The sequence below is a fragment of the Aspergillus undulatus genome (genome assembly GCF_047715775.1).
Source record: "Aspergillus undulatus strain CBS 261.88 unplaced genomic scaffold BDV17scaffold_1, whole genome shotgun sequence".
Taxonomy (NCBI): Eukaryota; Fungi; Ascomycota; class Eurotiomycetes; order Eurotiales; family Aspergillaceae; genus Aspergillus; species Aspergillus undulatus.
Genome location: NW_027396605.1, coordinates 1,727,340 through 1,752,120, shown reverse-complemented (window position 1 = coordinate 1,752,120; position 24,781 = coordinate 1,727,340). Strand labels below are relative to the sequence as shown.

At 50.9% G+C, this 24,781-nt stretch overlaps 8 protein-coding genes across 8 annotated transcripts; 4 read left to right on the top strand and 4 right to left on the bottom strand.

Moving 5' to 3' along the window:
- Positions 1-354: 354 nt before the first annotated feature.
- BDV17DRAFT_250014 (putative MFS sugar transporter) lies at positions 355-2,879 on the bottom strand. The gene is made up of 5 exons (XM_073756287.1): positions 2,136-2,879; positions 1,743-2,083; positions 1,447-1,684; positions 879-1,399; positions 355-827 (listed from the first exon to the last, which is right to left on the bottom strand). The coding sequence occupies exons 1-5, from the start codon at positions 2,174-2,176 to the stop codon at positions 481-483; spliced, it is 1,488 nt and encodes a 495-aa protein (XP_073621549.1). The 5' UTR covers positions 2,177-2,879; the 3' UTR covers positions 355-480.
- A 1,082-nt stretch (positions 2,880-3,961) lies between these two features.
- BDV17DRAFT_286403 (putative cell-associated beta-galactosidase) lies at positions 3,962-6,437 on the top strand (the record flags this gene model as incomplete). The annotated part of the gene is made up of 5 exons (XM_073760898.1): positions 3,962-4,261; positions 4,348-4,537; positions 4,612-4,936; positions 4,978-5,603; positions 5,677-6,437. The coding sequence occupies 5 exons, from the start codon at positions 3,962-3,964 to the stop codon at positions 6,435-6,437; spliced, it is 2,202 nt and encodes a 733-aa protein (XP_073621548.1).
- A 312-nt stretch (positions 6,438-6,749) lies between these two features.
- Positions 6,750-9,033, top strand: BDV17DRAFT_13260 (uncharacterized protein). The gene is made up of 4 exons (XM_073754161.1): positions 6,750-7,187; positions 7,249-7,677; positions 7,730-8,570; positions 8,660-9,033. The coding sequence occupies exons 1-4, from the start codon at positions 6,878-6,880 to the stop codon at positions 8,919-8,921; spliced, it is 1,842 nt and encodes a 613-aa protein (XP_073621547.1). The 5' UTR covers positions 6,750-6,877; the 3' UTR covers positions 8,922-9,033.
- A 611-nt stretch (positions 9,034-9,644) lies between these two features.
- On the bottom strand, positions 9,645-10,605 carry BDV17DRAFT_13229 (mitochondrial import receptor subunit TOM22). Its single transcript, XM_073754156.1, has 3 exons — positions 10,362-10,605; positions 9,993-10,282; positions 9,645-9,790 (listed from the first exon to the last, which is right to left on the bottom strand). The coding sequence occupies exons 1-3, from the start codon at positions 10,471-10,473 to the stop codon at positions 9,734-9,736; spliced, it is 459 nt and encodes a 152-aa protein (XP_073621546.1). The 5' UTR covers positions 10,474-10,605; the 3' UTR covers positions 9,645-9,733.
- Positions 10,606-10,902: 297 nt separating this feature from the next.
- Positions 10,903-15,094, bottom strand: BDV17DRAFT_278796 (uncharacterized protein; the record flags this gene model as incomplete). The annotated part of the gene is made up of 4 exons (XM_073759597.1): positions 10,903-12,525; positions 12,590-12,691; positions 13,112-14,791; positions 14,873-15,094. 4 exons carry the CDS (start codon positions 15,092-15,094, stop codon positions 10,903-10,905), a joined length of 3,627 nt encoding a protein of 1,208 aa, XP_073621545.1.
- Positions 15,095-18,126: 3,032 nt separating this feature from the next.
- On the top strand, positions 18,127-19,104 carry BDV17DRAFT_286398 (S-adenosyl-L-methionine-dependent methyltransferase; the record flags this gene model as incomplete). The annotated part of the gene is made up of 3 exons (XM_073760897.1): positions 18,127-18,218; positions 18,281-18,727; positions 18,834-19,104. 3 exons carry the CDS (start codon positions 18,127-18,129, stop codon positions 19,102-19,104), a joined length of 810 nt encoding a protein of 269 aa, XP_073621544.1.
- A 461-nt stretch (positions 19,105-19,565) lies between these two features.
- lcb2 (putative serine palmitoyltransferase 2) lies at positions 19,566-22,772 on the top strand. Its single transcript, XM_073756286.1, has 2 exons — positions 19,566-19,721; positions 19,837-22,772. Exon 2 carries the CDS (start codon positions 20,035-20,037, stop codon positions 22,045-22,047), a length of 2,013 nt encoding a protein of 670 aa, XP_073621543.1. The 5' UTR covers positions 19,566-19,721; positions 19,837-20,034; the 3' UTR covers positions 22,048-22,772.
- BDV17DRAFT_249999 (PQ-loop repeat-containing protein) lies at positions 22,749-24,728 on the bottom strand (the record flags this gene model as incomplete). Its single annotated transcript, XM_073756284.1, has 1 exon — positions 22,749-24,728. A coding segment is annotated over one exon (1,567 nt), but the record flags the coding sequence as incomplete, so codon positions are not given.
- Positions 24,729-24,781: the final 53 nt, after the last annotated feature.

Sequence of the window (24,781 nt, the reverse complement as noted above, 5' to 3'; positions counted from 1 at the left end):
AGATCGACGAAGGGTAGATCTTGGAAATTGATTGCGGCGCTGAGGCCTGCGGGTCCAGCGCCAATGATGGCGACGCAGATGTGACGGCATGTTTGGGTCATGGTCTGCTGGCTTATCTTGAATTTGTGTCGCTGGGGTGGAGAGGCAATGTGGGATGAGCATTGTTGGAGTAAGATGTGACTGAGGGGCTAGATGTACTAGGTAATTGCGCGATCAGCGTGTTACTTTCTTCAGGCACCATGCTAGTAACATCTTGGCTAGAAATAAGCAATGTGGAGAAGGAACAGATACTAACTGTTACGTAAAAGAAAGGACTTATACTACTGGGAAATGATTTACGTTGAAGGAGTAAACATAGCAGTAGCACTCATGCCATTGCTTCTCATCCTATACTATCAAGCAGCTAAGTCGAGCGAGCTACTTCCCTGAAATCATAGTTCCAACCTTCTTCCTCGATAACTTGATGCCTAATCCATTTCCCTAATCCTTGTGGGTATGTGTCACCTGTTGCTTCTCGTGGGAAATGAGCTCTTCACCACTAGTAACGTGGTTTGCCCCTCCAAAGAGAGCGTCAATCTCTTCCAAAGGAACCTGCTTGGTTTCGGGGATGAACCACCAGACAAACGCCGCAAGGAGGAAGTTGATACCAGCGAACATGTAGAATGCATAGAAGCCGCAGTTGTCAAGGAAGATGGGGAAGAACTGCTGGAAGATGGCGTTGGCGACATTTTGTGTCTGCGATGCCATGCCGACAGCCTGAGCTCGAACGTTCATGGAGAAGATCTCAGACGTCCAGATCCAAATGGTGGCGCCCCATGAAGGTTTGTCTGTAAGAGATATTAGTCACCATGTTTCACCCAAAATGAAATGCAGCTTACAGAAAAATATAAACAGGAATAGTAGGAACACGATAGATATTCCGACTGGTGTACTCTTCGTGTCGTTGGGAGATGGTGTTTCGGTTTCCACGGCTGAGACAATAATCATACAAATGCCCATGCCGATACCTCCGACAATCAGCAAGAACTTTCGTCCAAATCGATCAATGATCCACACAGCGTTGAGTGTAAAGATAATCCCGAATGTTGCGTTTAGAGCATTGATAAGGGCAATTTGGCTGGCACTGGGAAAGACTTTCTGGTAGATTTTGGTCGAATAGGTGTTCAAAGTTCCCTGTCCCGTAATCTGTTGACCAGCGTTGAGGATAAGGGCAAGAACCATTCGCTTGCGGAGGGACTTGTCCTTCCAGAGCGCAGAGTAGTTGCTAGAGATGGCTTCTTTCTCATATTCGAGGGCTTCACGAATTTTGAGGAGCTCATCCTCAACCTCTTCGCTGGTTTCGCGAACTCTGGCCAGTGCCGCACGAGCTTTCTCGATATTGTTGCCATGTTGAATATACCTGATGTACGTTAGTCAGAACGTACTTCCATTCAGATAGGATCTTACCATCGTGGACTGCCGGGGATGGTCGGCAACAAAGCGAGAATAAGTGCTGGCATAAGAAGCTGGAAAATAACAACCATCTTCCAATCCCATTCGCCCAGGTTCTCCTTGTGGTTGGTGCAACCATAATTCACCCAGAAGCAGATAAAAGAGCCAACAGAGTAGAACATTTGCCAAAACGTCATAATCTTCCCTCGGATCTCTGGGGGCGCTAGTTCACCGATGTAGATCGGTCCAGAAGCTGAAAGCTCAATGTCAGCTTGAAGTACAGAGAAAGTCTAATTGTTTAGGTGCCTTACTCAATGCGATGCCCTGGCCAATACCGATAACAACTCGACCTGCAATGAAACACCCTATATTGTGTCGAGGCGAGAAGGTCTGCATGAAAGTAGCTGCGATCACTAGGACGCAGCCAATGGCCATGCCAAACTTACGCCCCAAGAAATCGGCACACGGTCCACCCAAGAAAAAGCCTCCAAAGATAGCACCGACTGTATAGGCTGTATTGACGGCTCCGATTAGGTTGGCATCGGGGTTGTCGAAATAGGCGACCCAGTTGTCGGATCCTTGAACAGAGTTGTAAACAGATGCATCGTAGCCATAAAGCACCATGCACGACGCAGCGACAAGAGAGATGTACCTAGTGCCAACTCGTCAGCTTTCATCATCTTGAATGCAGTTCCATGACAGACCAGTTATAGGCTCTCTTGGAGCCAAGAAAGTTAAAACCCATCCTGTTGCTTGTACACAGTCTTTGATTGCTTGGCCAGCAAATACAGCACGAGATAAGGAATGTGGCCGATTGCTTGACTGTCTGCCCAGCACAGCCCAGGAAGACCAAGAGATGAGGAGAGCGCAAACGGTTCGAAGACTTTGGTTTTGGTGGCAGCCGGATGGTATATATAGACAGCACAAGAGGATGGGGCCAGAAAACCCCAGCAGTAGGATCAAGCAGTTATATTAACCGCCTGACCACATTCGAAGAGCTGCAATTCCAGACACCGATAACAGACTCGTGGGAGAGTCTTCCGGTGGGACCAGCATTCCCTCACAAGCCTCTCTCAGGCCAGCACCAAGCTTCCTTGTCGCCTAGTGGCGAGCTACCCGGTCACTGGCCAACTGGGAGCTGAATTGAGACATCGCTTCGAGAGCCTGGATGAGTACGGGGAAATCTGGGGTTGACGTTCGAGGAATTTCTCCACCGGGCCAAGGGGGCCCATATCGAATTCCCACGAATCATGGACGGGCTTTCCTATACAACGACTGAAAATGCTCCACCAATCCAGCCCGGTTGACAGGATCATGCGCTAGACAGCAGCCTAAATTGGCCGGTCTGGTCTGGGCCGTCCGGAGAGTCGGGGTGTTGGGGAAAGTGGAGGAAGGAAAGCAAAGAACGGTGGGGATGGCATGACACTGGACAGGTCACAGGATACAAGCACATGCCAACAACGTCGGCTTCTTCTCTGTTTCACCGTCTTCCTTCCTCTGGTTCTGGCATCTCGACGGTTGACTTTGCTTTGACAGAATCGGTTAGCGGAGCTTGAGCTTGGCCTGCCGATACTACCAACGAGTTTGCCCCCGGTACACTAGCAATCAGACTCATCGATTGTGTACCGAGCGTGTTCATCCTCAAAAACAAGAACGTCCACGAATACATTTATCTCAATTCTCCGTAACCAGATTGTCGTCGTCTCTGCTGATGACCAGATGCAGTCACGGCCTTTTTATAACTCTACTGGGAGGAATCGTCCGTCTCTATTTCTCCGAGACGCCGAATCATACCTCAATCGTTGGATGAAAAAGGCCGATAGCCATCATCATTAGCCAATTCCCCGTTCAATCTCTTTTATACTGGGTATACCGACAACGGAAAATGGGGAGAGCCCCAGTGGTCTGATACTTATAACGCTATAGGGACGCTTGGGAGAATTGGCAGTCAAGCTTCGCAGTCTGTCAATGGCGGAATGTTGGATTTCGGGCCATGTGTAGACTACAGTCTCAAGGATCGGTTAATTGACTGGCTTAGCTTGTCATGATCGAATGCCGAAGCGTGAACTTCTTGCTTGGGGGACCTATATAAGGTTCGTTTTATCCGAGTCGATAATGGCAAGCATATGGCTCAAATCCTGACTTGCCTTGACTGTCGACAAGCTCTCGAACATGAAGTGGTACCTCGGCCTCGTCCTTTTGTTTTTTTCTGGTATCCGTCAATGCCCGCGAGAAATATAATTTCAATCAGAATTGGGAAGATCTTGTTGGAGATCCGGAGGGAGCGGAAGCATCTGGTTTCAACGATGGTGACTGGAAAGAGGTCACCACGCCCTATGCCTGGAATGGGAACGACGCATTCCGCTTGAGCATTGCAAACTTATCCACTGGGATTGCGTAGTACCGGAAGCACTTTGAGTTGCCTAGTTCCCGCAGAGGTGGTAAAGTCCTCCTCGTATTTGAAGGAATCCGGCATGCAGGAGAATTTTATCTCAATGGCAGATGGATCGGACGAAGCGAAAAAGGAATTATGGCGTTTGGGTTTGACATCACCGAAGTTGTTACTTATAACGGCACGAATGTCATTGCTGCACGCGTTGACAATGACTGGGATTACTGCGAGATCGAAACGGACACGACATACCAATGGAGTAGCCGCAACTTCTTTGCCAACTATGGAGGAATCAACAAGAATGTTTTCTTGCACTTCACAGATAAGGTCTACCAAACACTCCCGCTGTATTCGAACCTCAAAACAACAGGTACTTATGTGTGTGCGCAGAACATCAGTGTACCAGAGAAGTCAGCCACTGTTACCGCGGAAGCCCAGGTGCGGAATGAGCTTAGGGCTCCGAAAACATTCAGCTTTGAGGTTGAAGTTGAGAGCTGGGAAGGAGAACATATTACCACTATTAGGGGACAGCTACACCCTTGCAGCAAATGACCAAGATCATCCGTGCCTCGGCTGGTCTCACAGGCATCGGGTTCTGGAGCTGTGGTTACGGTTATCTGTACAATGTCCACACTTCTCTTATTTCTGATGGTAAAGCCATGGACACCGTTACTACCATCACGGGCTTTCGAAAACCGAATTCGATAATGGCATGTTCAAGCTCGATGACCGCACGCTGCACCTCAACGGCTATGCACAACGAACCACAAATGAATGACCGGCACTAGGCTCTGCCGTCCCTCCATGGTTGTCAAATTTCTCCAACGAGTTGGTACTTTCAAGTAACGGCAACCTGGTCCGCTGGATGCACGTTACTCGGTGGAAGCAGGACGTGGAATCTCTTGATCGCCTGGGCATTCTCCAGGCTTTGCCCGCAGGAGACAATGAGGCAGACGTGACGGGAAGGCAATGGGAGCAGCGCGTTGAGCTCATGCGTGATGCAATCATCTATAACCGCAACAATCCAAGTGTCATCTGTTACGAATCCGGAAACTTTAAGGTCAGCGAAGACCACATGGCGCAGATGAAGGACCTGAGGGATACCTATGACCCGTATGGTGGACGAGCTGCAGGCTCACGAGAGATGCTGGCAGCAAGGTAGCCGAGTACGGAGGCGAAATGCTCTACATAAACAAAGGCTCTCGAATCCCCTTCCGGCAGATGGAATACAGCCGCGATGAGGGTCTCCGCAAGTACTGGAATGATTACTCTCCACCTTACCATCCAGATGGGGAGGGGCCACTTTATAACGGCGACGATGCCAGCAGCTATAACCGGAATCAAGACTCTCATGCAATTGAGAATGTTGAGGAGTGGTTTGGCTACTACGAGCAGCGACCTGGAACCGGAACTAGAGTTAATGCTGGTGGCGTTAACATTGTTTTCTCGGACACGAACACTCACTACCGCGGAACTGGGAATTATCGTCGCTCTGGAGAGGTTGACGCTCTTCGACTGCCAAAGGATGGGTGGCATGTTCACCGCGTGATGTGGGACAACTGGGTCGATATCGTGAAGATAACAGGTCATATCATTGGACACTGGAACTACAATGATACGACTGTCAAGAACGTTTCAGTCGCTTCCACTGCAGAACGGGTTGAACTCAGCCTCAATGGCGAGTCTTTTGGCTGGGGTGAGCAGAGCAGTCGGTTCCTGTTCATATTCTCCAATGTCACCTGGGAAGCCAGTGAGCTCACGGCTTATGGCTATTCAGACGGTGAACGAATCCTTTTTCGCCCAGGGAAAGACGAGCGGCGCCCCCACCGCAATTCGACTTACGCCCCAGGTAGTTCCAGGGGGGCTCATAGCCAATGGTGCGGATATCGCGCTTGTCGACGTGGAAGTGGTGGATGATAATGGCCAACGAGTCCCAGTTGCTCACAACGAGATTGACTTCAAACTCTCCGGAGAAGCGGCCTGGCGTGGAGGTCTTGCTCAAGGCCCTGGTAATTATATTCTCTCAGAAATACTACCAGTGGAAAATGGCGTGAACCGTGTGTTGCTGCGCTCTACTACACAAGCGGGCGAGGTCATTCTGCGTGCCGAGTCTGACGGTCTAGAGCCTGCCTCGATTACACTCTCCACCGAGCCCATCACTGTCGAGGGTGGTCTTAGTACGTTCATTCCTGGGAAGGACCTGCAACCCAACCTATCGCGGGGCCCCACGCCATTGGGAGAGGCGTATGTGATCTCACGCCGCGCTGTAGAAATCCTCAGTGTGACAGCTGGCTCCAATCAGGAAAACGCAACAGCCTCCATTGACGATAATGAAGAGACCACATGGTTAAGTGACTCGAGCACAGATACTGCATGGATCGAATATACTTGGAATAACCCCGTCAATTTCTCTCAGCTGGTGTTGAAGCTGCGGGATTTCAACGATGAAGAGTATCCTATAGAGGTCAGCGTGGGTGACAGCGTTGTCTTCGAGGGCACGACTCCCACCTCGCTGGGGTATGTGACGCTCGATCTCAATGCGACTTCTGATGAGAGCTTGAGGATTGCCATGAGCGAGGAGGGCGAGCTTGGGGTTATTGAGGCGGAAATCTAAACTTTAGCCTAGGGGTGACAGGATGAAGAGATGTATTGGTGTCCGTAATTCGCTTCAAGTAGCTAGATTAAGTGCACGATTCTAGCTAGCGGCATACATGAGTCTATGCTGTGCGGAGTCTTCGCTGCTTCTCTTCTGCTCAGAAGTGAGGCTGGAGCCACTGGCGAATGATATTTCCGCCAAAGGTTTCATGTGCTTTTTCGCTTTTCTGCGAGTTATCGGGAATCTCATTAAAGCCAACCCGATATCACGTGCTCTCGTGACAACCGGACGCGACGCATCGCGCCTCAGCTTCGGCATCCACCATAGCTCCGCCAGATTCAAATCAGATTTCATTCCATATTTCACATCTGTTCAGGAATTTCCGCTCTTTGGCTTATTAGTACAATCCACATACCGAATTGCTATACCCTTCCGTCAACCATCGTACCCCGCTACTCATGCCCCGCACCTACGGCAAATCCAAAGGCAAGGCGAAGCAAACGCGGCTTTCCTTCGTACCGTCGCAATTCGCATCAGATGGAAATGACGAAGAACACAGTCGCAATGCGAATGTTCGCTACACGCACCCGTCTTTATCAACCGTGCGCCATGGCAGGTCGATCGGCAAGAAAGAGTCAACGCCTGTCCCATTTGTGGAAGCCCAGCCGTCACCGGAGGGATCTTTGCAGTCGGAGGCGGGGGCAGAGGCGCAAGTAGATGGCTCATCGCAACGGTCTTTGCGAAAGAAGGAGAAGAAAAAGAAGAAGCGTATGTATATCCATGCTAGGAATGAACTTGAGCGATCACATACTGATATGTATGGATCTAGGCTCTTCAAAAAAGTCGACCTCAAAATCCAACACCCCTCTTGCCGCTTCCCCTTCTCCGCCTCCGGTCCCTCCTTCTCCCCCTCTGGCTACACAAGATAGCGATAGCGATAGTGATCTAGAGATCATACATAGCGCGCGCAAGAACACGAGAGACAGAACTGCGAAACGGAAGAGGGTGGATTCGTCGGAGCCCGAGGCACCGCGAGTATCAGAGGAAAGTGACGCCGATGAGATAGTCGCTCGACCCCGTCGGAAGTTAAGGCGCGGTGGAGCTCCTCAACCTGTTATCGTTGATGATGATTCCTCGGAAGAAGAAGAGCCTCGCGCTGCTCATTCGAAATCACCGAGTGTGCCTCATACACCGCGCCGCGATTCGGCTCAGGATCGAATTGATATTGAGGAGGATTTGGAGGATTTGCAAGACTCAGGTACGGTCTGTTCCGCTGCATGCAATATCGGTTATGTCTAACATCCTCACAGTCGTCAAAGCATCGCGAACTCGAGGGAACGTTGCCAATTCGGCCAGAGCCCAAAGGCTGCGGTATCTAGAAGCTCTACGACGCCGTCGGGCTAGAAATAAGGAAGACGACGAAGACGACCAATTATCACCACAGCAAGAATTTTCAGGTTCAGAGGATAACGAAGACGAAGGCGAAGAAAAGGCTCCTGTCCGACAACCACAGTTCCGAAGCTGGGCGAACGAAAGCGAAAGCAGCGACGTCGAATCTACAATCGACGCGAACGAGGATCTCGATCGCTACGAGGACGACTTTGTACTAGAAGACGACGACGACAAACTTGGTGCCCCCAGTGGGCTGGATGACATGCCCATCGAGTTCTCTCGACACTCATACAAGCAGTTGAAGGACTACTTCCAGGACGCCGTAGAATGGATGGTGCACAACCAACTCAACCCTGCATTCCCTCGTTCCGACCCAGTCTACCGCGTCGCCTTCGACAAGCTCGAAACTGAAGTTCGAGGACGCGCCGGCTCGCAGCTAGTCTCGTCGGTTTGGAATACCGACTTCCGCAGGGCACTCCTCGCGCGGCCGCATATTGAAACTACGGCTTACCCTACCGAATTTGCCCACCCCTGCGACGCCTGCAATCGATCAGGGCACCCGGCTTCATCCGACCTCAAATTATACGGCAAGGCATATTCCCTTGAAACTCTCGAGCCTCTAGCGGCCGCAGACAGCGACGACGACGACGACGACGACGACGACAAACAATCAGACAGCGACGAAGAAAGTAATCAGCAGGAACAAGACCGCGATGGGTACACCTTGCCAGACGAGGACAAACATTTCTATCTCGGAAGGTATGCATGCTTCTTTTCCGTTTCCCCTCCCCTCTCTATGCCCCTTTCCATCGCATAAGATAGAAACTAACAAATCCCTCCCCACACAGCCACTGCAAGAAAATGGCCGAAATGGCACACACCCTAACACACTGGCGCATCCACCTAAACGAATGGGTCGTCGAGCACCTCAAAATAACCGGCCAGTTCTCCGATAAGAAGATCCTCAAGCGCAGCGGGTACAGCCAGAAGAAGAAGAACAAGTCTGCTGCTAGGGCGTTCAATAAAATGGTTGAGTCTGGTGAGGTCAAGAAGCTCTGGCGTGATTTTCATATTAATTTGAGAGTTGCGAGGGAGGAGGCGGGGGTCTGATGTTGTTAGTTGGTTCCCCGTCGTTGAGGTCCGGCATCTGGGATTACACATTGATCTTTTGGTCTTGAATGGCCGGTTTGTAGTGGCTGCTGTGGCGTCGACATCCGATTTCTTTGGGAGGGAAAATATGGTGCATTTACTTTGATACCCGAATTCGCAAGCATAATTTGAGTTTTCAATCATTCACTCACTCAATTCATCCTATACCATGATATGTCCGTAGATCCAGGGCGTCATCGTGAAGGGGCTGTGGTTAAAATGATGTCGCAAACAACATTATGATTCAATACAAGAGTTGTTCCAGAGTATAAAACGTCTCTGAAGTCATTCACGTTCCATTATCTAAAACATAAGTCGATAAGACAATACAGACAAGAATGGACATGAAAGAACACATGAGATGGAGAAATTACACATCGATAACAAGAAGAGCCGGATATACAAATACAAGAATCCCGAAGCTAGAAAGGGCTCCAAGAGACAAATGAACGGGTGAGAATAAGGTGAGGTAAGAACCGGGACCCAGTAGACCGCAGCGGTATGCAAAAACGACAGACCCAAGCCAGCGCCATGTCCAGGCGTTTTCGTTTTATATAATGCGATACGTTTTCGTCGATTTTTCGAGAAAAGCGCATTTGAGTTTAGTGCAAGGTAGCTTCATCGCCGGCTTCGACATGCTCGGTATCAAGTCGAGCGAGTAGTAGCGGACGCGAACATCAAGTCGTAGTGGCAGACATTTGGATTTGACTGTCAGCCGGGGCGCATTCGCTCTGCTATATTTCCGGCTGCGGTCTCGGGCGTGACGAAATCGTTTATAGGATGGGCTGCGTCTTCTGCTCTTCAGTAGAAGGAGCACCAGGAGCAAGCATCTGCGAGAAAGCAAACTGGTTAGTTACCGAATTCCAATGGCAAGGTCAAATTGCAAGAAGCACACGCCCGATGACGCCAAATCTCCAATATCTTGGCACCTCCAACGCGCAATAAGATTTTTCAAGCATCACGCATATCACCAGAGAACGAACACCCAACAATAACAGCAGCAAAACATCAAGAAAAATACGCGCAACATACCTCATTAGCTCCCTTGATCATTCCCTGCTCACGCTCAAGCTGAATATACTGTTCCTCCTCAGCGTAGGCCAGCGCCCACGGCACACCAAGCAGGAAGGCACTGGTGCTGAGAATCCACAGCGCGTTACCGCTGAAGGAGATGGTGGACTTTGCAAGCGACGAGACGTAGGAAGCGGTGTTGGTGACTTGCTTGCGGGTCGAGGGAGGGATAATGTCCTTTAGCGCTGAGAGACGCTCGTACAGGGATTCGCTGTCAACGTCATAGTCGGAGTCGACGGAGATTTCGGATTCTGGAGTTCATGTTACGTTAGAGGGCTGGGCTGAATGGTTTGAAAAGGTATTGGGCGGGTTAAGGGGAGGTTGGCGTACCGGTGTCGGTGAAGTCGTCCTCGTCGTCGGAGGCCAGAAGGACGTTGTGCTTGGAAGGTTGGGGCTTCTCCTGGGCGAAGTGCTCGTCCTCGACCTCTGTGAGCTTGACCATTTTGAATGTGAGAAGGTGTTTATTTGGGAACTTGAGGAGGTGTTGGGTGGGAGCGAAGGCGGCGAGGTTGATGGGTTGATGGAGCTGAAGAGATGTTGAAGGTGACGGAGTTGATGGAAGGCCGGATCCAACTTTTTTCCCGACTCCCAAAAGCGGTAAGGAGCCACGCACGCTGCCCGCAGGTGCCCGGGCCACGCGCTCTATCGAACCACAGCATTTGACATTATTGTTATTTGTTCTGCTTTAATTACACTGTCCTTGACGACAGAAGTAAAAGTCTCCCGCATACCGAAGATATTGTACATGGCTCAATAACTATCTAAATACATAAGGTGAAGAGTGAAGACAGTGTCCCTATGCATGATACCCTCAACAAAGGTATCTCTATTCTAACAATCAAAGATCCGTGCTCTCCCAGTCAGAAGCCCATTACACCCTTCCCAGCTTCCATCTAGCTATCCGCCCCTGGATCTCCTCCCAGGCGAACGGCTTAAGCTTGAATCCCTCCAACTCACCCTCCTGCAACACAACAGTGGGCTTTCCGGTACCCTGTCCCTTATTATGGACCTGGCCACCAAAGACCTTCCGCGCGACGCGTCGCAAATCCTTAACGGTAAGGGATTCAATGTGCTTGCACATTTCCTTGACGCCAATCTTGCGACCGTGAACCTGCACCTGACGACCTAGATCCTCGAGCTCGACCATGCGCGACTCGAGGTTCATCAGAAGCGAGGAGCGCAGCTGGTTCTTCGCACGGTTGACCTCCTGCGGCTGGAGAGCTGTGTAGCCGGTGTCGAGGGTGAGGGCCTGAAGTTCGCGGCACATGACTTCAAGCATTTGTGTTGTCCGGGTAGGGCTGCATGAGGCGGAGATTCCAAAGATACCACTGTCGGTGTAGCCATGGTTGAAAGCGATACAGCTTTCAACCCAGCCGTGCTGGTTGAGAACGTTGGTATACAGGCGGGAGTACATTCCTTTGCCGGGACCGCCGGCAGAGAAGGATCCACCACCTCCGAGGAGGGTTTGGAGGGTTGCGAGGGCGTAAATATCGGGATCTGAGATGGGAAGGGCCTCGAAGGCAAGGTGGATGTAGCTCAGGCGGGGCAGCATAGGGTTGGCCGGTGGAGGAATGGGAGGGAGAGTGAGGAATCCACCGGTGTAGTGGGAAGGTTTGTTCAAGTCCAGAGGTTGTGAAGACTCGTATGACGATGCGGTATTTTCTGAGGCAAAGTTCTTCAGGAAAGGGAGTTTCGAAAGAATCCCTGAGTCGGAGGACGAGGCGACAGGCGTGGATGCAGCCGTTGACGTTGGGCTAAACTGAGGAACAGCCGGTACTTCACCCTCAGCCAACTTCGTGTTAACACCAGTACCCGTGAGACTTGGGCCCTTCTCTTGACCCTTGCCCGACCCAGGAGCAGGCCGAATATCACCAAACAACTGTTCCGTAAGCTTCACAGCGTCATGGTGCGGCACACCTGCAAAAGCAACAACCATCCGCTCAGGACGAAAGAAAGCCTTTCTGTATTCCTCAATAGACGACCGGTTAATCTCCTCCAATCGCTCACGAGGACACAACAGGGGATTGCCCAGCGTGTTATCCTTGTATGCAGCCGTATGGACCAGCTCCGGCAAGATAAGCTCAGGCTTCGACCAGATCTCGCCAATCTCATACTCTGCGGTGACAAGTTGTTGCATAACCTCTTCGTCCGTAATCATCGGTTCACGGATGGTGTCTGCGAGCAAACCGAGCGTTGTAGGGACGGCCGAGTTGAAGCTAGCTGACTGATACATCAGCGACTCGCGCGAGGAGGCGCATTGGATGTTGCCGCCCAATGACTCTATCGTTTCTTGCATCTCATCCGAAGTGCGCGACTTGGTTGATTTGAACGCCAGGCGGTCCATGATATGGCTCACACCTCGCAGGCTTTCGTCTTCGTAACGAGATCCGGCATCAACGTAGACTCCGACGCCGGCAAAGGGGCCCGGGAGGGATTCGGTGGCGACGCGAATGCCATTAGGCAGGGTAGTAATTTGATCTAGCTCGGCGGGATCCTAGAAAGCGAGAACGAGCCAAGGTCAGTCATGCTCCATGTATAAAAGAAAAAAGTATCGTTACCTTCGAACCATCATTGACGGTGCTGAGGCCTCGAGACGCTGAACGTGGCAACCGCGTAAGCGGTTTGGCAGACTCGACAGCCCGTAATACTGAGCGACGCATCTTGCGATATGTGTGTGCCTCTAGATGGGAGACTTTCTAGCTAGAGGCGCGGTTTGTCAACTGTTTTCCGAGGGAGATTGGCCGGCCGCAGGTTTCGGAGCGGAAGAAAATTGGCTTATCTAATCAGTATTCGCCAACGTCATCGGGGATCCGAGTCTCATTCTTCGTACTTTTGCTACTAATGGTACTGCGTAAATATTCTCTATTTTTCGACTAGGACTGCTTTTCTCAACTCCATGAGTGGGTGGCTTAGGGATGTTGGGCCGCCCAGTCCCTATACCAGTCGAGACAGGAAGCATTCGCAACACTCGCGCCAATCTTGATGTTGAGACCGCATAGAATCTGCTTGACGGAGTTCTCGACTTTCTTGCCATTTGACGTCACAGGAATTTCCGGACAGATATCAACGATGCCCGGGACATGGCGAGGGCTGAGTTCTTTCCGGATAGTAGCCTGGATGCGTGCTGCAAGGTCAGCGGGCAGCGACTCCCTCTCAAACGCCAGCTTCACGAAGAGAACCACAGTCTCATCTGTGTCGATCCCATCTCTCCTGCGCCCAACACACAACGAGTCTTCGACTTCGTCTGCAAAGTGTTTCAGGAGGATATTGTAAATCTCCGCGCTGCCGAACCTAACACCTGCCGGCTTCAAAACTCCATCGCTTCGGCCGAGCATGACAACCCCTCCGGTTTGCGGGTTTACTCGCACGAAGTCACCGTGGTGCCAGACTGAGGGGCCAAAGACATCGAAGTAACTCTTGCGGTACTTTTCCGCGCCGACAGGGCCCGGTGGCCAGAACATGACAGGCTGTGCTGGAAACGGCCGGGTGCAGACTAAATCTCCCGGGTCCCCCGAATCACTGACATCGTTACCAGCGTAGTCATAAACAGAGACGGCCATTGCCAAGCTACGGCACTGGATCTCGCCCTTGTAGACAGGAAGGATGGGGCAACCGGAACAGAATAGGGAGAGAATATCGGTACCGCCAGTGATCGAGCCCAGCATGATATCCGGATGAATTGAGGAATAGACATATTCGAATGTGGAAGGAGCAAGAGGAGAGCCGGTGCTAAAAATCGCCTTCAACGTCTGCAGGCTCACCGGACGGTGGGGATGTGCTCTTGGGTTCAGCGCCGCTTGCTCCAGTATCGAGAGATATTTGGCGGAAGTACCGAAGTGAGTTATCTTGAGCTCATCGGTCAGACGCGGCATGGCCATCTCTCCGTTTCCTCCCTCAGAATCCAGAGGCCTGAATGGCGAACCGTCATACAGAACAATAGTGGCACCGCTAGCCAGACCAGATACAAGCCAGTGCCACATCATCCAGGTGGTTGTGGTGAAGTAAAACAAACGGTCTCCAGGGCGAATGTCGCAATGCAGCACATGTTCCTTCTTGTGCTGCAATAGAGTTCCCAAGGATCCATGCACAATGGGCTTTGGGGCACCGGTCGTTCCGGAAGAATACAGGATATAAACAGGATGCTCAGGTGGTAAGCTTGCAAACTCCAGCGGTGCCTCAGGGCTGTTGGCCGTAGCCAAGAAGTCAGGATAGGTATATGCTTTCCCGTGAAGCGGCGAGACCTGTTTCAGATCAATCTGAAGGGACTGGACTGTGGGAAATACCACAAGCTTCTCCAGCTTTGGCAGCTCAGCTACAATCTGGCTCGTTTTGACAACCGCGCTGTGCATTTTTCCATTATAGAGCGAGGCATTGTCGGCAAATAAAACCTTAGGCTCAATCTGCTTCAATCGTTCAAGAACAGCATGGACCCCTGTGTCCGGGGACACGCCGGTCCAGAAAGCACCAATAGATGTCGTCGCCAGCATCGCGACGACCGTATTGGCATGATTTCCTAGAAAGCCTGCCACCCGGTCACCTTCTTGCAGGCCGACTCCTCTCAATGCATTCGCACATTGGCGAACACGTTCTCTGAGTTCTCTCCATGAGACATATTCGCGGTCTACCTCGGTGGCACCAATGATCGCGAGTGAGTCCTCATCCGGGGAGTTCGCGGGGTACAAGAGATTCTCCGCAAAGTTTAACCTTGCGCCCTCGAAGAATTGAGGCCGGGGGAAGAGGAGTGTCTCAGAGCCCATGACCTGTATTGAATCAGGATCACCATATAACGATTAGAGACCCTTGACTCGACATTGCCTAAGGTCGAATGTAGCTATACTCACATGGTTGTATGCTTTGTGAGCTTTGATAGCTGTATACAGCCAGATATCCTGCCAGAACTTCGCAGGCTCGGAAATGCTCCATTTCCAAAGTGCATCATAGTTGTCTAGCGTTATTCCATGTTTCTTGGCGGTTGCATTCATGAATTGGTAGATTTGTGTGGATTCAGGAGCAGAGTGCCGCCATAGCTCTGGGGGGCTTGCGGGGGAGCCATTGGCGGACATCATGCAGCAACTGGTTGTTTTTGTAATATGCTTGTTCTTTGTGTGATGATTCAAAGGAAGTCCGCAACCTTAAGAGGAAGAGAGGGAAAAGAGGAAAGAGCCAACGGCATGCTCATACTTACCGGGTGTGGGCAATACTGGCCTTTCCTTTTCGGTCTAGTGGCTCCCAGGCACCCCGGACCCCGATGCTCAGGCCGATCGGAATGCTGCACGCTATTCAGCCGATTTCTGGGCACGAAAGCTTCAATATATTCGGCTTTCTAAATGCTCTTTCATATTATTTCTTTAATTCTATCTCCATTCTTCATATCGGTCTTTAACACACTACTCTTGTACCACTTCTCCACAAGACCGAGGCAATACCACGCCGGCGGGCCATTGCGGCCCGCTTCCCGATACGTGGGCCATGAATGCACCTCCACAATGGACTAGCATCATACATAAGTAGAAGATATACGGAGCTGGCTTATAAATACTTTTTGCGACTTAAAATTTGAAGTAAACAAAGTTCACAATGAAGCCGGGGGCCTCTAGCGGCCTAGTCTGACACGGTCAAGGAATGCCCTATATACTGCCAAAGGATATATAAAAACTCACCGTCCACAATATTTTCACTCCTCGCGAGCACCTCATCCACAACTCGCCTGAAAGCACAAAGTTCCGGCACACTTACTGGCTAAAGGTCAGTCCAAGGACCCGTCGGACCCAATCCGCCTCACGCCGGTACTTGATTTTCATCCGTTGAACGCATCAGATACTGGTCATCAGGTTGCACCAGCAAGCCTAAATCCAGGTCGAGCATCTATCTGACGATAGTTGATTTACAACGAAGGGAAACCGTTGTTCCGGGGCCGCAGTGGAAGTGGTAGTCAAGGACCATATGCTGTCTGTTGCATGAGCGTCGCGTTCAGAGTACTGGACAGGCATGTTTAACGGACTGCCCTTTATACTTGTAGTATAGCTGTATGTATCATGGCTCATACAGGGCTGGTACTTGGTATTCACTATACAATGAGCCTTTGTCTTCTCATGATGGGTGCCTCCAAGTTGTTCTCAAAAGTCGCCCTTTGTTAGGAGCTTGCTTCACATGTTGTGTATCATGCTAACAGTTTTCATCCATCATCAGAATCCAAAAAAAAGGAGTATGCCCATTGGTTCCTCTTCATCCCAGAGCCTCTTGAAATTCTTCTTCATGTGCTGGGTATATTGTTGAACCCAATGAACGAATACTGAAGTGGGATTCATAACATATTTCATCATAAGACAGAAGAACACCGGGAATTTCCGAAGACAGTTATCTCCGTCTGTCATCTGCCCGGACAAGGACATATTTGAAGTGTTTAGATCCAAAGACTCGAGTGCTGTCCATGAGTCCTCCAAAACTTCCACTACATTGCAGAGTACCTGAAGGAGGCATTGCGAACGAGGCAAACAAAAGATCAAAGGGCCGTTTCACGATGGTCTTTCCGTCTCGGTCCCATTCTATCAGTGCTCTCTGCAGCTGTAACGGCATCATTATGATAGAGTCCGCTGAGTTTCGATTCTCGTGCATTATGATGCTCGTCAGCAGCAACCTCGTGTATCTGGCTGGGACGCCTTCGAAGTTGCAAACGGAGCTAGACGTGGTATCCTTTACTGCGCCTTCCCAGGAGACCCGTCTGCTTCTTGAGAGCAGTCCTCTCCCATGTAAAAAAAGTGGGACTCCAAGTCTTCGAAAGTCTAGTTCATAGTAGCCGCGAGCGATGGTTTCTGGATGAATTGAAGTGAATAAGTAACATCGTTTGGTATTTTCCACGGCAAGTCAAGCCCATAAGTTCTGGTTTGGTAATGGTGTATCGTCCAAACCGTAACTTGGTATACCTAGCGTCCTCTGAATGATTTGAATTTGACTCTGCCCTGGGAGATAATGCAGAGTTCGAATAGTTCCTTGTTACACCTGGTCTACTCTGCATCAAATCGACGGTCCAATCCTAACCTGAGGTTGTCGGGTTCCATCACGGGTTCCATCACTATCACAGCCTGGGCATCGTTCTATGGTTCCTCTATGGCCAGATGCATAGTTGCATTTCCAGGACAAACAGGCCAAGACACTTGGAACAGAACATGCCAATGTCAGTCTTCGGGCATATTCGGTTGCTTGCACCTCTTTCCCAGAGATTTGTGGCTAGACTGGCATAGCCCTCGAAACTGGAGCAGCAACCGGACAGGAGAACCCCCAACTGTATCCGCAGAGTTGCTGTGGCACGCAATGGCCCGCCATGATGCACAACAAGTTCAACCACTGCTCGTGTCGGCCTGTAACCCCTCCCCCCGCCCCCCTCTTTTGATAGCGCATAAATTACCCGGCGGCTTTCGATACTGCCCGTGGAGTCAAATAACGGGATCTGAGTGCAGTCTTAAATGTCAATGGTGTCGCACAAGTACTGGAACCCCGCGCAGACCGGGTGATGGTTCCAGCTGGGAAAGTGTATAAAGGCAGCATGATGGACGTCCCAGTTCATTAACAGCCAACACTTCTTTTAACAAACAGACAATTCTTTCGTCGATCAATATCTCTTCTCAGCCCCAATGGATGCCATTGTCTCGCAGATTCAAACTCTAGCTGGCAAAGCCGACTCGGTTGGCCGAGCCAACATACAAAGCGCCCTTCGCCAAGCATTGAGAGAGCTGGAGAGCCCACAGGACACCCTGTATCAGATATACACTGAAGTAAGAGCGCATTTGTTTGTTCCAGTGCACACTCCTTGCTTTTCGTTCGGTGGGTTCTTTCCTCAGAAGCACATGGCTTACTGACTGTGCTGTCAGCACCTACGCTATGCACTTGTCCGTGTAGGAATTAGGTCCGGTCTATTTCAGTCACTTTCTCGGAGCGAGGGCTCGTTGTCAGCAGCTCAGCTGGCAAAGGAAACTGGAGGCAGTGTTGAGCTGTTTGGTGAGAAGATCCCGGCTTGTTTATCAACTTAGAATATCGTTTATCTGACTCCGCCGCGGGACGAACAGAAAGGATCGCGCGTTTCTTTGCTTCGAATGATATGATCGATGAAGCAGGGCACGGGCAGTTCAAAGCCAACACGACCACCCATATGCTAGCAGCCCCGATGACAAGTGGCTTAGCCAGCTATATGTACATCCTGCATTTTCCCAGGTGGCGCTTGGCTTATCAACATCTTGAGCTAACCATCATAGGTTTGACGTCATTTGTCCGGCTATTCAAGCCCTACCCGAATTCCTTGCGGAGACAGGTTATGCAGATGTGACTGACGGCACCAAAACGTCCTTTCAAAAAGCCTTTCATACTGATCTTACTCACTTTGCCTGGCTAGGCCAACGTCCTGAATATTTGGCTTCGTGGCAGCAGACTCAGACAGCCCTTGGCTCAAGCGAATGGCTTACAGGCTTCGAGCTCTTCGAGAAAGAAGCTCTTGGTACAGAAGACGATGTGGAGCGAGTCTTCTTTGTGGACGTAGGTGGAGGCCACGGCCATCAGTGTCTTGCTGTGAGAGACAAATATCCAGGTTTCAAGGGACAGTTTGTGCTTGAAGAGCTCCCGGAAGTTGTTCAGCAGCTTTCAGAAATACCTGGATTGAGGATAGAAGTCAACGACATCTTCGAGGAACAAAAAATAAAAGGCAAGTGGCCATTATCATGACTGAACGGCTCTTTTGTCTGACCTCGATCCCTTCAAAGGCGCCAAATACTACTACCTTCGTCATATTCTTCACGCCTGGAACGACGCTAGGTGCGTTCAGATCTTGCAGAATTTGAAGTCTGCCATGGCTCACGATTCACGAATCCTCGTCGATGAAATTCTCCTGCCCGAAACCAACGTACCCTACCTAGGTGCAGCGGCTGATCTGACAATGATGATCATGCAAGGTAGCAAAGAGCGCACACGAAAGCAGTGGACAATGCTCGCCGAGCGATCCGGTCTGCGGATTGCGCATGTCCATGAGTACAATGACTCCATTGGCTTGCAGGCGATCATTGTTTTCGAGTTAGACCAGGTCTAATGGGCGCCTGGCAGCATAGGTGATAGGCAAGGGTACGAGTACGCAAGTGTCGAGCACTTCAAGCAGGGATCTAGGTAGCTTCGAGTATCTATCACGTTACCTCGACAGATAAGGTAGCAAATGAATGTGCTGGGCACTGAATGTGGACCCTGTTTGGCCTTTCTTTCTCCTGACTGCCTTGCAGAGTTGCAGAGATCCAAGCATAACTGAAACATAACTGGGGTTACCCCTTTCAAGAAAAAGATTCAGGGGCAGTAATATATTCGATGTGACGGTAACGTTACCGTGGCCTCGGCTTCACCCACGCGGGCCCAACCAAGCTTTTTGCACGCAGAAATCAGAATGACGCCCTCGACTTACGGTATGGTACCATGGATCCGAGCTCCTCCTGAAAAGTTCCCTTTTGCCTTTTGCCATTTTCTAATTCATTATTCATGATCAGGAGATGCAGGCGGACTTTCTCTTCTTCCTCCGCTGATCTCCCATTCCCACTTCGACGCTTCTTCACCGTCTCCCAGCCATCTAGTTCTGGCTAACTCGATCTCGCGACAATTTCTAGTCTGCCTAACGAGGTCGTTTGGGGGCTTCCGCAGCTTCCAGCCGCAGCACGTGCCAAGGTACGCTACCCGAGAATATTAATCTGGCCGGCTGGTCCGGAGTCGCTCGTGTCACCTCTTTGCTGTGTTCAGTCCTTGACTTTCGCCTGTTGACCACCTCGTTACCAATCTTTAGGTCGATATTCTTGCATCTATAGCCATCTTTTCGTCGCGAATTGGAAAATAAGGGCTCGTCACAGCAAGGATCTTACGCTCGACGTGTAGACCGAACGACGTCGTGCTTACTTCCTAGGAAAGCGCGATAGACCACTTCCACCGTGCGTCATTAGCGGTGCTGTGACCTCGTTTGCCTTGACTCAGCCGTCTCCTTGCGATGCCGCGTCGAGCTTCCAGCACATCCCCCGTCAACGACCCCTCCAACACCTCGTCCTATTCCTCCACTTCCGGAAAGAGCGGCATCGCCAGCAAGACCAATCGCCTGGCCCAGTTCTTCTCGACCTCGCCCAAAGCCAAAAGCGAGCCTCAGACCGCGCGAGCTGCTCTCCAGAACGCCAGCGGTACCAATACCGCCGCTCCGCCGATCAGCTCCGCCTCACTGTCCTTACCGACCATCTCGCTTTCCACTGCGACTGCGGATAACCCAAACATGAACGATCCTCCTACGACTCTCTTTCAGCCTCCTTCACCCGAAGAGGCTCGCCGTCTGGCCAAGCAACATGCTCAATTCGGTCCCATCGGTCACCCCAGTCATCGGTATTCCAGCCGACACCCCGGTGGACATTTCCCGGAGCCTGTGATGGACGAGCCTCCTTATTATTATCTGATCACAACATATATCAGTTACCTGATTCTGATTGCTTTCGGTCACGTTCGCGATTTCTTTGGAAAACGCTTTCGCGAAGAGAATTACCGCCATCTGAAGCCCCGAAATGGTTACGCCGCGCTCAACAGTGACTTTGATAACTTCTACGTTCGCCGCCTCAAGTTACGAATTAACGATTGTTTCGAGAGGCCTGTTACTGGCGTACCTGGAAGAAATATCACTCTGATTGATCGGGCTACGGATGACCACAACAAGAGCTTTTACCTGACCGGCACCACGACTGACACTTTGAACTTGAGCTCGTACAACTATCTCGGATTCGCCCAGTCAGAAGGTCCATGTGCGGATATCACAGAAGAGACTATCCGCAAGTACGGCATTACTCCTGTGAGCACACGTGCAGAGGTTGGTACCCAGGATCTGCACATTGAACTTGAGGATCTGGTCGCGTCTTTTGTCGGCAAAGAATCATCCATGGTGTTCTCTATGGGCTTCGGTACCAATGCAAACATTTTCCCGGCACTTGTTGGCAAGGGTGACCTACTTATCTCTGATGAATTGAACCACGCCTCCATCCGATTCGGTGCTCGTCTCTCCGGCGCTTCTATTGCCATGTTCAAACACAACGATATGCGGGATCTAGAGGCAAAGCTTCGTGAGGCTATTAGCCAAGGTCAGCCCCGAACTCACCGACCCTGGAAGAAGATTCTTGTCGTCGTTGAAGGCCTCTATTCTATGGAAGGCTCAATGTGCAATCTTCCCGGTCTTATCGCATTGAAGAGGCGCTACAAGTACCATCTTTTTATCGACGAAGCACACTCGATTGGAGCCATCGGACCCCGCGGTCGAGGTGTTTGTGACTACTTTGGCATTGACACCAAGGAAGTGGATGTTCTCATGGGTACCTTGACCAAGTCATTCGGTGCCAACGGAGGTTACATCGCTGCCGACAAAGTCATGATCGACAAGCTCAAGGCAATCAACTCTGGAATGTTCTACGGAGAATCGACGTCTCCGGCGATCATTGCGCAGATCATCTCTGCTCTACGTCTCATCAACGGTGAACTTATTCCGGGCCAGGGCGAGGAGCGACTACAGCGTTTGGCTTTTAACTCCCGATACCTACGTCTCGGGTTGAAGCGTCTTGGCTTTATAGTGTACGGTCACGACGACTCGCCAATCATCCCTGTTCTCCTCTTCAACCCTGCTAAGATGCCTTCCTTCTCCCATGAGATGTTGAAACGAAAGATCTCCGTCGTCATTGTCGGCTATCCTGCAACGCCTCTGGTTTCATCTCGTGCTCGATTCTGTGTTTCTGCCGCTCATACAAAGGAAGACCTTGACCGTGTTCTGGCTGCTTGTGATGAGATTGGCAACATCCTCCAGCTCAAATTCTCCACTGGCGTCGCTGGCGGTGCTGTCCCAAATGATGACATGGCGCCTCCCCCAGAGAAGGAAATCCAGTGGCAGCAGAAGCGGAACCCGAGAATCGTTCCTCCCAGGTGGCGCATAGAGGATGTCATTAGGCGTGGTGTCCAAGATGTCAAGTCCACGCTGTTCTAGGATGCTTTCCCGTGATTCCGAACGCTGGCTTCTTCATAAATGACCCATGTTGCTATGCCGATTTATGTCCTCATGGTAAACTTGGCGCTGCGGTGCATACGGGGAGTTCTCGGTGGCGTTTCTGACGCACTCGGTCGATGCTGGTCATGCCGCGTCGTGTCGGAGGATTCAAATTTTGGTGTATCATGAGCGCACGCAAAATCATTGAAAAAGATCTCGCTTCCTTGGTTACCCATCATTATCCAGTTCAGAACGGGATGCTTACTTCAACTCAAACCCGTCCGAACGAAACACATCATCCCGCCCACGACCCCTACGAAACATTACATTATTACTTCCTTTCTTCAAACCTTGGCATTGCCGCTTCATTCGCTGTTACCTATAGACACCATTGCTGGTTCGCATCCGCCTACCAAGTGCTGGGGGCTTGAGGCGAGCCAAAGCTGGTCACTGTTTACATACTGGGATGCTCAACTGTACCTAATGAGATTGATGTACGGGATGGGAGTACTACTGGCTTCAACAATCGCTTTCTGTTTGAGGTCATTTGAGGTTATTTTTACAACTTAGTATTATTATAATGCATGTCTCATTATCCTCCTACATGTTTTGAAGCCAGCTACGAATATGAGGGCGTATATATCAGAAACATCTCCCTCAGATACATTCAAGAGTACATACTTGCTACTAGGATAATTTGATCTAGGTTTATGTAGAAGTAATGCCATTCAATGACTTTTAGTATCCAATAGCAATATCTTATCTAAACGCACTAAAATAATCAGAAAGTGGAAGCATGAGACCAGAGGGGAAAAGAGAAGATAACGCCGGTATATGTTATGTATGACATATGATATGCCTTGTATCGATATAGAAATAGTAAGGTAGGTAAACAGGCAGACTTGTAGATGGAAAATCTATGCTCAACGCGCCACGCACGCAATGCACCATGCAAACCAACCTGACTCTAAGCCCAAAATCGAACGTGAATCAAAAACGAACCAAAATGCAAGTCAGGCTACTGTAGGCACAAACAAGTGCCATGTAGGTATAGAGAGAGAAAGAATAGTGTCGTCGCTTCGTAAGAATATCTGTCAAAGATGATAGTAGGTGCTTAAACCGTGCCATATTGTTGTCGGTCCTCAGTAAGGAGAGCCAGACCCTCAGGGCTTGACTCGGGCGTTGTCTTGCGCACGGGCGAGGGGACCCAGCCTCTCATCCAGCCGTGAACGCGCTTCCAGCGGCTGCGTCCACGCTTGGGGTCTTCGACTTCGATAACAGATTCGTCGTCCGAACCACCGTACATGAGGAATTGGACGCCCATGAAGCCGTCCAGGAATAAGACGCCAAAGGCGCCGAGGAAGAAAGGCGTCGCGCGCATCACCCACTCTACCCGGTTGTTGCCATCTGCGTCGGCCCAGCCACCGCCGCCGTATGCGGGGAGATCGTACCACGCGTTTGGGTTCGTGACCAGAGAGCTGGAGTAGAAGAGGTTTCCGCAAAATGCAGCCATGAATAGCAAGGGCGATAGGCCGGATGTGCTCTTGCGGCGGTAGTTCTTGAACAGCTGGGGAGGTCGTGAGCCGAGATATAGGACGGTGGACATCCAAGAGAATACGGTGCCGAGCCACTCGAGAGTCGACGCCGAAGGAGGAGCTGGCTTGGCTTCAGTCGGAGCTGCGTTGGCGAGGACGGCGCAGAGCATTGACGCTAGAAGGACGGTACGAGCAGCGGAATTCTGCACGTTCAAGCTACTGCCAGATCGAACGATAGGTCGTCGCGAGGTACTCATCTTCTCATTCGAGCAGGACGGAGACGCGGTGTTCATGCCACCGGCGGTTCGGTCTTTCATGTCGGTAACATCTTTGGAGTCAGACCTAGGTGAGATCTGCGGTGAAGAGTCAATTCCCGAGGAGCTATCCTCAGAGTAACGGACACCCTCTAGCATACTCGCAGGCGTAGTATCGTCATCACGCAAGAGTGCGGCGTAGTCGGCCCCTCGGCCGCCCCTATAGTGAGTATACCAGAAAAACTGGAATACGAGAGTCACGTCAACAAAGACATAATAACCCGCGATTATGACCTGCCAGGCAGCTTGTCGCGTCAAAAGTGCGCCGAGCAGGTTGCCCATGTCACCAAGACACCATATTATCAGGAAGAATATAGATAACCCGGACGTCGACTGGAGCTGGAAGTTCTTGTATATTTGGGGAAGCTGAGCGAAGAGCCACGATATAATGCTGAGAGTCCCGAGCGTGGAGGAGAGGAGGGCGAGTGGGGTGGGGAGGCAGATGTGCAGGTAGCTGGAGATCGTGGTGAGGAACGGCGATGTCGGTTCGCAGTGCTGCGGGAGGGAATTGGCAGCGAAGTCTATTAACGGAGGAGGCATATCGGAGCATATAAAGTCTAGGAGTAGGTACTGAGGAGCTGAACTGAAGTCGACAGTGAAGGAAGGGTAAGAATGACGAGGAGGCAAGACGGTGATGGTGATAAGGCGATCTACTGCGGAGATGCGAAAGAGCGGCTGGGGTTCGTCGATAAAGAATACCAGGGGGTGGCTAACTAGGTGAGATATCGAGATGAAAGACGTAGGATAAAGGGAGGAACGAGAAAGGACAGAAATAGGAGGAGACGAGGAGCAAAAGCAAAGATAGCGAGGCATGCGACGTTGTCGAGTCATCCCCCCTTCGTCGGTCACGAGAGACTGTTTAAGGTCAATCTGGGGCTGATAAGG